Below are 12998 nucleotides of genomic sequence, written 5' to 3' on the forward strand. Positions count from 1 at the left end.
TGCCATGGGGACACCTGTCCATCAGAATGGAGTTGGAGGCCTAGAGCTACACTGCACTTAACACTTTGCTGAAAAATAGAAGCAGCCTGAGAATAGTAGGGGAGGGGAGGGTCTCAGGCTGCCCAGGATGGGGAGAACCGGCTGAAATGAAACACATTCTATTTACCACTAATTAATTTGAATAGTATCTCTGCTTCACTTTTTTTCAGTGTAAATAGTATCTCTGACATGCTAGGGAGCTTAGGAAAATGATTCTAACATCATATAAATGACAGGTGTTGCTATTAAGAATGACTCAAGACTTGTGTTTTTGGTACTCTACATGCCATTCATTCTTTCTACTAAGAGTAATAGAAAGAATGAATGGCATGTAAGGTAGACATAGAGCTGCTCTAGAGCTCTATGTCAGCAGTTGTATGCCAACAGGAAATGTGGTATTTTAATACTTCCGAAGGGTCTCTGCCCCTCCTGTGTGTACGACACATCCTTGCAGGAGCCCACCCTTTATCTTATCTAACTTGTAGGGAGCCTGGCACATCCGGTCTTACCCGCTGGCCTCCAAAGCATGTGCAGGAGCAAATGGCACCGAGATATTCCTTCTGCCACTGTTCTCCTACGTGGTACGTCTTCCCATCATCATAACACGTTGCCTCATCTGCATATAGACACAAGACAGATGCACGCATAAGCTGAGAACAATACTGCAGACTTGATCTAGGGGTGGGTTCTATTTCTGTCCTAAATTTGTATCATCACAGCGCAAATACCACATATTGATGTGAATCATCCATAAGAGCAGTACTGCTATACAGATCTTAGGGTGGCATTTCCAAAAATTAGACCTAATACACTGGAAAGGGTCCAACGGGAAGATGGAAATCATTATTTTAAAAGTTGAATCTACAGACCAATAAAGCTTCTTTGTAGCATTTTACTGCAGATAATGGTCAAAATACTCAGGTTGGACAAGTGCTAAAGTGTCCTGTAATAACATTAAATCATGACTCATTTTTGAAGCTTGTCTCCACTTTCCCAAATCAAAAGATTAAGAAACCCACTGTTCACTCCTCAAGGAGACCTAAAGTCTCCAATCATTTCTGTGAATGAGAGTTACAGCCTGATAATGAAAGTGAGAATGCTTAATAAGGCACTAAAAATGATCTGTGATGACGTACGAGGGTCACACTTGAATTCTCCTTTTCCGTTCCCAAGACACGTGCAGCTCATCATCTGGCCATTTTCTCCCTGACGGTCCCACTTCTCTCCAATCTTGTAGTTCACACCATTGTCATGGCACCATCCTGTAGGGGTGGGGAAAGTCAGGACCAAAAAGTTATTTGTATATTCTGACTCACAAGACAGTAGGTGAACTGGGACGTGTCACAGGGTCTTCAGAACCATGATCTGGAAAAATAGCAAGTTAAAGATAAAAACCCCTATAATGGGCCATTTATTTTATTTATTTATTTACTTTTTATTTATTTATTTTTTTTTTGAGACAAAGTCTTGCTCTGTCACCCAGGCTGGAGTGAAGTGGTGCAATCTCGGCTCACTGTGACCTCCATCTCCTGGGTTCATGCAGTTATCCTGCCTCAGCCTCCTGGGTAGCTGGGATTACAGGCACTCCCCACAGTGCTATTTTTTTTTTTTTTTTTTTTTTTTTTTTGTATTTTTTGTAGAGATGGAGTTTTACCATATTGGGTAGGCTGGTCTCAAACTCGTGAGCTCAGGTGATCCACCCGCCTCAGCTTCCCAAAGTGCTGGGATTACAGGTGTGAGCCACCACGCCTGGCCAATGGGCCATTTCTTTGGTTGAATTTTAAAATATTTTTTATCATTTACCATTTTCTAGGGCATTTTAAGACCCAATTTATTCTGCCACAATCATGTCATCAGAATAGTCAAATGAAATGACTTTCATTTGAATTCTCACTATTAAGATTTTAAATTGTGGAAAACTAAAGTGGGATTGGAGTAGACTGTTAGGAATAGATCCTAGATGAAAAATCACTTTTGGATTTGCAGAAACCCTGGATACAAAGTAGTTCAATTAACCATAAAACAAGGATCAGCTGATCTCTACACGCCACCACCTGTTTCATGTACATGGGAAGATTAAAAAATGAACCCGGATAAAATAAAACAAAAGCAAACAAAATGCTAAATCATTGGTTATTATCCACATCAAATAAGTCTGGTTCTGTGGAATATCTAAGTCACAGTTTTATGCCTTTAACTACTATACATAAGGGATGACTTTTTAACCTCCAGGGCTTATACAACAAAACACACCTCAGAAGCTTATATAACAATATACTACTTTTTCCATTTTATGAACAGTTCAGCCTGCCTTAAGCTACAAAGTAAAATAATTAGACAACTGTGACATCAAAACAAAGATTATGTAAGTTGAGCCAAAGAGTCACATAAATGAACTCGACATCCCCGCTCCCACAATTGCACCTAAGTGCTCAAACAGGTAATAAACATACAAACTTAAACGTAGTTCGATTTCAGGAGTTAAAAACCATCTACTTGAAGTCAAATATTAAAATTTCCAGCTCCTAAACAGCATGTGATGTTTTTAGTGTTTTTCATTTTCAGATGGTCAAACATGGAAGTCTATATTGAAAACATTGGCTGGCTTTTACAACTTCAGTCTGGATTAAATGATTTCAAGTATACAAGTTAAGTAAAATACTTTGAAAATCTCTTTTACCAAGTCTTATATTCTAATTCCACAGGATATGATTTCTGTATGTCTATAGGAGGCTTATTTATAGGCATAACGGTCAACACCTATAAAAATGAACCAATTGTCAATAATCATCACATCTCCTAAACACAAAGAATAAATGAAAGGTTTATAAATTCTAATCCTAATCTCAAAGCATAATAGATATTTCCTAGGCACATTTTAACTTAAAAACTTTGAAAATTAAAACGTATTAGAATTTGAAAATCAAACATTTATCAATTCAGGTTGATTTTTAATGATCTAAAAGCAGATTATCTGTTTTTTCTTTTATATTTCTAGCAACATTCAAGCTACCTGGGCTATGTGTGTGATGCAAAAGTGTGTGCATGGGTACTATGATATGTGCATGTTTGGTTTATGTTGAAGGAGACTGTTTTTGAGTCTAAATGTTCACCTCTGATCTCATTCAACACTGAAGATTAAAAGAGATTTGAGGTTTTTCTGTGTCTCTAATACTCTTAAATAGACCTGGTTCCAAAAGTCTTTATCAATTTGTTTTCACAGAAAATTTCAAAAATCAAATTAGCACCATAATCTTATGTTTAATTAATAGTTGTATTGGCATATAACCCTTGAAATGAAGCAATGTCCAACAAGTAAAATTTCCCATCATTTTTCTATGATGCAAAATATTACTTTGAGTCAAACAGTATTCTCTTGTTTGCTTCATGTTTGGAAGAACCTGTGTCTTCCAAACATGCTTCCTTGGCACATGAGTGCATGCATGGAACTTGAGGAGATGAACACAGAAGTGGATGGACAAAGCAACTACTCACTAGATGAATCACATCTGAAATGACCACTTCCAAAGCCTAAGCACTGGCACAACAGTTTAAAGCCTGATTCAGACATTCGTTCCCACTCATCTCCAACAGCATAATGGGAAACTGTGTAGGGGTCAAAGCACGAGTCATCCGTAGGTTGGTTCAAGCCTTCGTTGACTATGAAGAAAAGGAAGAAAAAGCAAAAAGAGACATCTTATTAATCGATTTGGACCATAAGAAGAAAATCGAATGATTGTATACAATGACTTAATCTAAAACAAAAATTCCAGGAGGATTAAGAGGCATTCATCTGTTCTATCAAGGCATTAACTGCTCTAAAAAACCATGGTTAGATGTGACACCTGTCACAGGCACCCGACAGGAAGCCCATCTTTTATTTTTCCCTTGCTTCTAAAATAATTGCCATTTCTGTTGAAACTACTTCATAGAACATGGAACAGATCTTGAAGCAATTTAAGCTAGTGGAGAACTTTAGTGGGATGCAAAGACTAATGATGCCTCTCCATTGGTACCTGAGTGACCTTGGGCCAGCTATTTAACACCACTCTGCCTTGCTTCCCTCATCTGCAATACTAGCGTAATAATAAAAATATCTATACCTCCTGGGGAATCTTGTGAAGATTATATAAGGCCATGAATTCAAAACATTGACCCTTTTCCAAGACTTAGAAAATGTTCACTAAATAAAGAATAATTATTAAAGGCTGTCTTTTGCTTATAATGCAAAAGTCTTAGCATTTTAATATACCATTATAATGTAATTTTCACTTTTATTATTGTAATTTTTGCATAATAGTGCAGAAAGCCTAGATTTTGGACATTGTTATTATAGTGGTGAGACAGCTTTATCAGTGAGGTCAACTGTTCCAAATAAGAAAATGCCCTTGGAATACAGATGATTTAGGAATAAGTAAGGGAGTCTCTTCATGTTACCTAAGATCTTATCTATTTATGATTTGGAAAAGCTTATTTTAAAAAAATCTATGCAAACAAAGCATGCTTCAAATTATTCCCTAAAAATTAAATAAACTAATTTGACTTAAAATCCCACTGTGTATTTTTCTTTTTACAGTGCAAAACTCAAAAGCTCAAAAGCAGTAGATATTTGAGGTGCCTAATTTTTAAAAGGGGTCACCCTTAAAGAAAATAGCGTTTTGGAGAACTGGTAAGTCTGAGACATCTCAAAGCTGGGAGAACCTGGTTAGAATGTAGAATACTGCTGCTGGGAATAAGGAGTTTAAAAGAAAAATGGAAGGAACTTAAATTGTTACTAGGGGTTTCTATACTCAAAAGAGCCAGGAGTTCAAATTCCATCCTAACTAAAGTTAAAGAGATGGAATCTTTAAAAAAAAAAAAAAAGTGACTTAGAAAAGCACAAAGACCTTTTTGCTCTTGAAAATTCTGTTCACGTGGCATTCTACTAGTAAAACCACAAAAGGCAAAGATAAGCATTACTGTGGATATGTAATACAACAAACACAAAATAATCTCCTCCCAACCTCTCTCCAGCCAAATGCTCAACTGCTTAATTCACAGGAATTTATACATGTAAAGTAGCACAGTCTTCTATCAGATGAGGGAAGAGGCTAAAATTAAACAACTGGCCTTAGGAATAAAATCTGTCACTTGGCATAGACAGGACTTAGCACTCTCTGTTGGTGTGGAGTAGAGAACTCTCCTGTTGGAAGATTTGGGATTCACGGTTTTGATTATCCCCTATCTCATGTGCCTTGGTGAATTTTCAGCTGCTGCAAATTGAGCAGCCAGGTGGCACGCTGTTGATTTAAAAGGATTTCCCAGGTGCTACAAAGAGTAGTTAATGATCTTTTAACCTCTATAGAAGCTTTTGACCTGTATAGTCAGAAAAAAAAATGGGAATAACATTGGAAAAAAATGGAAATAACATTGGAAAAATGGATTAACATTGGAATAACATTCTCTGCAGACAGAAATGCACAATGTTGGTAGCATTTTATATCAGGAGCAAAAGCCAACTGTCCCCATGTCTGCAGAAGGGGTATTTTCTTTATAGGTAATCGTTTCAGTATTTAATCACTCAAGAGGACAGCAGCATGGTGAGATGGAGAGGGTCTGGGAAAAGACATCAGGAAACCTGTGCCCTCTATCAACTCAGATACTCACAAGTAAGGACTCAGAGTGTTGTACTAAATAATATTTGAAATCCCTTCCAGATCTATAATCATATCACCATTTGAGAGTCTGTCAATTACGTATGCATTTTGTGAAGACAACAGGATATGGCAGGAGGTGGGGGAGAGATTAATTTAATATAAAGTTGCTCATTTATTTCATGTTGATGTGTTGCATTAAATCCCAAAGATAAAAAGACAATGGCAACAAAGGTACAGTCAACAGAAAAGCCCATCTCTGGTGTACAGCAGAGGGGAGCCTGTGTCTAAATAGTACGTGTTTACATACCAGAGTTGCCCACGGTAACAACCTCTTCCCGAACCTTATGCCTCTGCTGGTCTTTCAGTGCCTCCACTATGATGTTGTAGGTGGCACCTCTGGTGAGGCCTGTCAGAGTGGCACTGGTAGAAGTTCCAGGAACCCTGAACTGCAATTATCGGTACATCCAAAGCAGAGAGAAAGCATTATAGTGAGGAATGACACGGGCTCTCCTCTTACCAATAACCCTCACTGTTTAAACAAAGCAAAGGAAGACAAAAAAAAAAAAAGAGGGAGGGTATAGTGGTCCTAACCAGCTGAGGAGAGAAATGGAACAAGGATAGGGGCTATCGTTCCTGCCAGATTTTCCTGCCAACAATCTACCTACGTGCTCCGTAGTTAACAGGAGCCCTCGACAATACTAGAGACGGCCTGCCATTGATCTTGCTTCAGTCGCAGGTCTGCATAAGCCCTCTGGAAGCCCTGGCCATGTTTGCTTCACATAAAACCTGGACACTGCGCTATATGGGAGACACGGTCATGCTCCTCCAGGTGACATCTGACCCCAGTGTGGAGTCCTTAAAACAGTTGGGCAAATCCTCAAACTCATGTTTCTAAGCTCATAAATTTCCTACAGTGTTGTCAGTTTTTAAATTCTGCCACTTTCTAAAAGTAACAACACAATAAAAATTGATACTGTCAGTGGGCCGGGTGTAGTGGGTGGCTCATGCTTGTAGTCCCAGCACTTTGGGAGGCCAAGGCGGGTGGATCACAAGGTCAGGAGATCGAGACCATCCTGGCCAACATCGTGAAACCCCGTCTCTACTAAAAATACAAAAATTAGCTGGGTGTGGTGGCACATGCCTGTAATCCCAGCTATTTGGGAGGCTGAGGCAGGAGAATTGCTTGAACCTGGGAGGCAGAGGTTGCAGTGAGCCGAGATCACGCCACTGCACTCCAGCCAGGGCGATAGAGCAAGACTCCATCTCGGGGGGAAAAAAAAAAGGATACTGTCAACACAAATTAAATAATATATGTTTTGGAGAATCAATCACTTATCAGCTGCTATGCACAGCTTCGCCTGTTTTTTTTTTTTTCTTTAGATATGCTGTAGATAGTGGGGTTCTTCAAGGACAAATCATAAAGGTAGTGTTTTAGACTTCTGCACACAAATGGAAATTCAGGTAGAATATTTTTCTTTTCTAGAATCACTATCTTACTCAAAAAGGAACCTCAAATGTGTGAGAATAATAGAAATAGTTTCATTTTCTCTATGAAATAAAAGCTAGTGACTCTCTGGTATGTCCTCCAAAGTAGAGCCATATTGGGATTTAAAAAAAAAAAAGCAGGGCTTAAATGTGCCATCTTCTAAGAGGTTCTAGAAGTGGAGCCACTTTTTTTTTTTTTTTTTTTCAAGAGACGAGGTTTCACCATGTTGGCCAGGCTGGTCTTGAACTCCTAACCTCAAATGATCCACCTGCCTCGGCCTCCCAAAGTGCTGGGATTACAGGCGTGAGCCATCACACCCGGCCATGAAGCCACTTTTTATTCGAGGGCTGGTCACTTCAGTTACCTAACTTATTCCTTTCTGTGCTGCCCCATGAGAAGTGAAGAGAACAATTAATTACCTGTAAGGGTTCTTCATCAGTGCCAACAGGATGACATGAAATGATGTACTCAGAAGTGTCCTGGAATGGGGCCCATGAGATGGTTGTCTGAGAGAGAGCTTCTTGTCCTGTAGAGGCATTTGGATTGAGTCCCGGACCGTGTGGGTACAGGTGATAGTCTACATCTTCCCTGGGGATGTGACCAATTTGGATTTCCTCACCTACATTCGGCGGGTATGGTCTTGGCCTATGCCTTATGGGGGTGGCCGTTGTGGGCGGTGTGGTCCGCCTAAAACCATGTTCCTCAAAGATCATTTGTTGCCCAACACTGGGTTGCTGACCAGAAGTGCCAGGAAGCTGAATACCATTTCCAGTGTCATACCCAGGGTGGGTGACGAAAGGGGTCTTTTGAACTGTGGAAGGAACATCCAAGATCTCTGGTCCATGAAGATTGGGGTGTGGAAGGGTTACCAGTTGGGGAAGCTCGTCTAGCCGAGAGAGGTTAGAGCCAAAAAAGCAAAGCGCATTAAGCTCCAGGAAGTAGCAGCAATGATGATAATCGATTCAGGCAACAATGACTGTTCATCAATTTGATAAAAGCCACCAGAAAATGAGCAGTTCTGAGATCACAAAACACTTTTTCCAGAAAGAAATCTTTAGGATTTTTCTCAAAGGTTTCTTTATAGTTTAGAAAGAAAAAAGTGTTAGTATGAATTTATCATACACACAGCTTTAAACTGCTGAGCCCCGTAGAAGCTGCCTCTGCTCAAATTAAACCTAATGGAACTGAAATGTGCAGTCTTTCTCTTTCTCTCTTTCTTTTTTAAATTTGAGAAGCAAGTTGTAGGAAGTAGAATCCAGACTAATCATATCAGTGTCATAAGTATGAGAATTACAGAGGTTTGGCTCAACAGTTTTTCATGGTTTGAAATGGTAAAAATAGATAAAACACACATGTTCATTTTTGAAATTTTCCTATATCAGGAATACACATTTTCTTGAAATTAACTGAAACTGGATGCAAAAGTAAGATATTATTTAGCTCTAAGTTGTAGAAACCAAATAAAGATAAATGTGAGAGGTTTCTCTCCTTCCTTTAAAAAAGGAAACATTTTAAAATTCAACAGAAGGTATAAAAGAAGAGCAATGATAGCACTTCTTTTACATTTTAACATCTTGTTTGAATTTTTAAAAGGTGAATAACAAGGCTTTATATTGAGTGGCTGTAGTAAAGAAAAAAAATAAAACCAAACTCTGCAGTGCATGTTAAATTATTTCTTCTATTAAAGAATACAATATATACACTATGCTGTTAGATAAAAAAAATCACAAGAAATGCATCAAAACATGGAGAACCTTTTCATATTGCAAGATTGCTCATTTGTTATTAGTTTTGTCCTAACTTTCTCCTTGTTACCTGCAAGATACTCTTACCTGTCTTTTTCCTTCCAATCAGGGGCTCACTCTTCTGATTATTCTTCAGGGCAATGACATAAATTGTATATTCGGTTCCCGGTTCCAGGCCTGAAGGGAGAATAGAACCATCACATTATGTCAATGGGCTCAGCTAGTCAAGTGGAAGTCGGTCTCACCAGCAGATGCTACTGGGAGCAGGCACTTCCTCTCCAGCTGGCTGTTGGCCTCTTGAAGGTAAAATCGACTTCACTTTTCCTCCATAAACACCCAAATATCCTGCATATAAAGTCCACATCGCAAATTAATTATCTTACTGTCATATCTGACGCCTGAATAGACATTTTTTGGCTAACTTTTCCAGGGTATTCTTTTTTTTTTTTTTTTTTTTTTTTTTTGAGATGGAGTCTGGCTCTGTCACCCAGGCTGGAGTGCAGTGGTGCTATCTCGGCTCACTGCAAGCTCCGCTTCCCAGGTTCAGCCATTCTCCTGCCTCAGCCACCCGAGTAGCTGGGACTACAGGCACCCATCACCACGCCTGGCTAATTTTGTTTTTGTATTTTTAGTAGAGATGGGGTTTCACCATGTTAGCCAGGATGGTCTCGATCTCCTGACCTTGTGATCTGCCTGCCTCGGTCTCCCAAAGTGCTGGGATTACAGGCGTGAGCCACCGCGCCTGGCCTTTCCAGGGTATTCTTTTAACGTGGTCTTATTTGCCTTTTTGAATTTAAGAAAATCTATCAGCATCATATACCACCACTGGAATATAAATTTGAAAGAGAGTCCTGCAGATTATATACATAAATCTACTTAGGCCTAATAACCAAGCAGTCCTCAGTGGCAGATCAATGAAAAGTGAAACTAAAGGCAAGTGAAGGGTAGGAGAGATTGGCCAGTGTTTGTGCAGCCTCTGTGGGAAGTGTCTAGTTCAATTCCTTTCATGTCTGCTTCTATTTTCCTGTTCCCCCCAATTCTAAAAAGCCAGTGTCTCCTTCTAATGTCTGTATGTTCTGTGGGAATTTTAAAGTCCAGGTGATACTCTATACAGACTGATATGGTTTGGCTCTGTGTCTGCATCCAAATCTCATCTGGAATTGTAATCCCCATGTATTGAGGAGAGGAGGTGATTAGATCATGGGGTGGTTCCCCCAGGCTGTTCTCATGATAGTGAGTTCTCACAAGATCTGATAGTTTTGTAAGTATCTGGAAGTTCCTCCTTTGTGCTTCTCTCTCCTGCTGCCATGTAAGACATGCCTGCTTTCCCTTCCACCATGATTGTACATTTTCTGAGGCCTCCCCAGCCATGCGGAACTGTGAGTCAATTAAACCTCTTTATAGCAGTATGAAAACAGACTAATACAGATAGTTTAAATATTTCATCTCTTGGGCAAAAATAATACTAGAGGCTTATAGTCTTTCCCACCAAGGTAGACAACTCTTATTCCCCATTCCAGGCATTCTTCCAATGTGGGTGGTTGGGACTGCTCTGCCTCAAGAGCTGTCCTGTGATAGTGGTCAACAAGGTCAATGGCAGGTGGTGCACTGGCAAGTCCTGCAAGATTGCCATACCTATAGAGAGCTGAGTGTAATGACAGAATCACAATCAGCTAGTATGCTTTGAAAAATATCTTTTTCCAGGACTGAATTGACAGGTATCTGTCAAACTTGCAGCGAAAGGAAAACATGAGTCTAGTCATGCCATTATTACAGTCTTGAAATTGCATTTTCCTTCACTCATGCCTTTTGGGATGTATTAGGCTCTACCACTCCTACACAGAGAATGCTTTTTGAGGTTATCAGGAACAGAGTTTCGCATTCTCATGACACAGTATCAAAGACGCTGTGGGAGTTTGCTAAGGACTTCTTGTGTCCTAGGTAGTAAGAAGGAAAATGACAGCATGGAAGCAGCAATACCAGTAATAGTAGCCTCTGTGACACCAGGGCGGGGCCGAGGGACCACTTCTCTGGGAGGAGACCGAGGCTTCTCATACTTGATGATGTAGCCGGTAATCCTGGCACGTGGCGGCTGCCATGATACCAGCAAGGAATTGGGTGTGGTGGCCAGGAAACGCAGGTTGGATGGTGCATCAATGGCTGAAAGAAAACAAAATTAAGTCTCTAAGAAGGCAAATAACCAAGAAAATTACTCCCACACTTTTCTCCCGAGCCGTTCTAAACACACTTAAAAGAATCTGAGAATACTGTAAACCGGAAACAAGATTCTCTGGAATCTATAATACAAAAATATCCGCCTCACATTTGTTTTTTGAGTTCCTGAGACTGATTGCATACAAGTCAATGGCATTTCCTCAGTAGAAGGTATAGTTACCAGTGGAGGCGTCGATGACCACAGGGGAGCTCCGAGCATTGTCGTTCAAGGTGTACAGGTAGATCTTGTAGTCAGTGCCTGGTTGTAAACCTGGGATTTGAGAAGAGATGATTTTTAACAGTTCTTGCTTTTTACTAGGAGAATTCTCAAGCTAGCCTGCAATTTTTCTGGGTTCTTCTATCATCCCATATTTATATAGACTACCAAAGTGGTCCACATTTGAACAGTAAAGTACAGCATGCTATGGATGTTAACTGTTAACAAGAAACATATCTCGAAAGTGAATCACTGATGCAGACAAGGACACTGGCTAAAGTAAATTCTGGAATGCAAAAATGCTATGTTGGAAGAGGCCCTCTTGCAGAATGGGGGTCAGCCACTTATTGAGGTTTTCTCTTTACCGTAATCAGATGGTCAATAGTTGAGCCTTGGAATCACAATTTTAAAAAGCTAAAAAAGACCTCAGATATTGAATATTCTTTGGTTACAATTTTGGCCTTTATTAAGTGGTATTGTTTACTTTTATATTAACTATGCTTTTTAATGCTAAGATCTATACATCACTATTTTTTATTTCTTTTAGTTTTAAACCTTATGTTACAATTTTTTAAATAAGAAAGGGCACAATGATAGAAGATCAAACTTGTTGATTGACACTTATGCAATTTCCATGACAAATATTACACAAAATCAGGCATTCAAAGGACAAAACTATTTCTGATCATAGCATGAAAATAACGTTCTAAAACTGGGTTATGATGATAACACTGAAAATAAATTTTATCAGTGTCAGTCGTAGAACAATTAATAAGCCCGTTTACATTGTGGGTATTTGTTAACAAATGTGGTTAGTGCAATGAGTTCCCTGACCTGTGATGGTGTAGCTTCTGACATCTGGCTTGATGGTTCTCTGGATTGGAGTCTGGCCATTGGCTGGAACGGCATCAACTTGGAAGCCAGTGATCGTCTCAGTCTTGGTTCTCCAGCTAATGGTGATGGTGGTCTCAGTAGCATCTGTCACACGAGCCCTTCTTGGTGGGCTGACATCTGCACAGGAGCATAGCTAGAGATTAGTGCCTGCTTGGCTCATCCATGTAAGTTTTGGTATTTTAAAACGTTTCCTTGGTATATATCAAATTCATCCATTTCAAGAAATATATAACTAGTAATGTGTAGATTATCTCCTTTGGCATTCAGAGAGAAAGGTCAACTGTAATTAGAAAATAGGAAAATATCTACCTCTCAGACATTTTATTTTGAAGAGCTGAAAAGCTTTATAGATACTACCAGTGGTTCCCAGGGCTGGCTTTATAGTATCTACAAATACTTCAATAAATATTAAAATTATTAATGTATTATAATGTAAAAATATGTGTGGTAGGAGTTATAATAACATGGCCAGCTAACAATTTTGTGTGTGTGTGTGTGTGTGTGTATGTGTGTATGTGTGTGTGAGAGAGTGTGTGTGTGTGTCTAATATTACGGCAAGTATTTTGTATTTTCTCTCAACAGGTACAATGCCATCCCTCTTTTATAAATGATAAAACTTTGACACTTTACCTGACTTTTGAAAAGGCATACATCAAGGTATTGATATAACAGAAGACTAGAATCTAAGCCTGATTTGGTCCAATGGTTACTGTGCTGTGATATAATTTGGATATTTGTCCCTGTCCAAATCTCTGTTGAGTTGTAAT

The 12998-nt window shown here is 39.3% G+C and overlaps 2 protein-coding genes across 26 annotated transcripts in view; one reads left to right on the forward strand and one right to left on the reverse strand.

Annotated features, from left to right (window-relative positions):
• ATIC (5-aminoimidazole-4-carboxamide ribonucleotide formyltransferase/IMP cyclohydrolase) overlaps window positions 1-7146 on the forward strand; it is a 60423-nt gene extending 53277 nt beyond the window's left edge. For both annotated transcript variants that reach the window (XR_008624577.2, XR_008624576.2), the window contains exon 19: window positions 525-7146. The gene's annotated coding sequence lies outside the window, so the exon portion shown is untranslated. The remainder of the gene's footprint in view (window positions 1-524) is intronic.
• The window catches only part of FN1 (fibronectin 1), a 75428-nt gene that overhangs the window by 3478 nt on the left and 58952 nt on the right, over window positions 1-12998 (reverse strand). For 8 of the 24 annotated variants that reach the window (XM_063595545.1, XM_003805006.7, XM_063595549.1 and 5 more), the window contains 9 exons: window positions 12172-12348; window positions 11302-11391; window positions 10887-11066; window positions 8994-9083; window positions 7581-8047; window positions 5983-6121; window positions 3535-3699; window positions 1176-1301; window positions 549-655 (listed from right to left, as the gene is read on the reverse strand). In XM_063595545.1, the coding sequence (XP_063451615.1) occupies window positions 549-655; window positions 1176-1301; window positions 3535-3699; window positions 5983-6121; window positions 7581-8047; window positions 8994-9083; window positions 10887-11066; window positions 11302-11391; window positions 12172-12348 (1541 nt within the window). The remainder of the gene's footprint in view (window positions 1-548; window positions 656-1175; window positions 1302-3534; window positions 3700-5982; window positions 6122-7580; window positions 8048-8993; window positions 9084-10886; window positions 11067-11301; window positions 11392-12171; window positions 12349-12998) is intronic. The other 16 variants (XM_008966347.5, XM_008966311.5, XM_034955084.3 and 13 more) reach the window with 4 other exon arrangements.

This window comes from Pan paniscus, chromosome 13 (genome assembly GCF_029289425.2).
Source record: "Pan paniscus chromosome 13, NHGRI_mPanPan1-v2.0_pri, whole genome shotgun sequence".
NCBI lineage: Eukaryota > Metazoa > Chordata > Mammalia > Primates > Hominidae > Pan > Pan paniscus.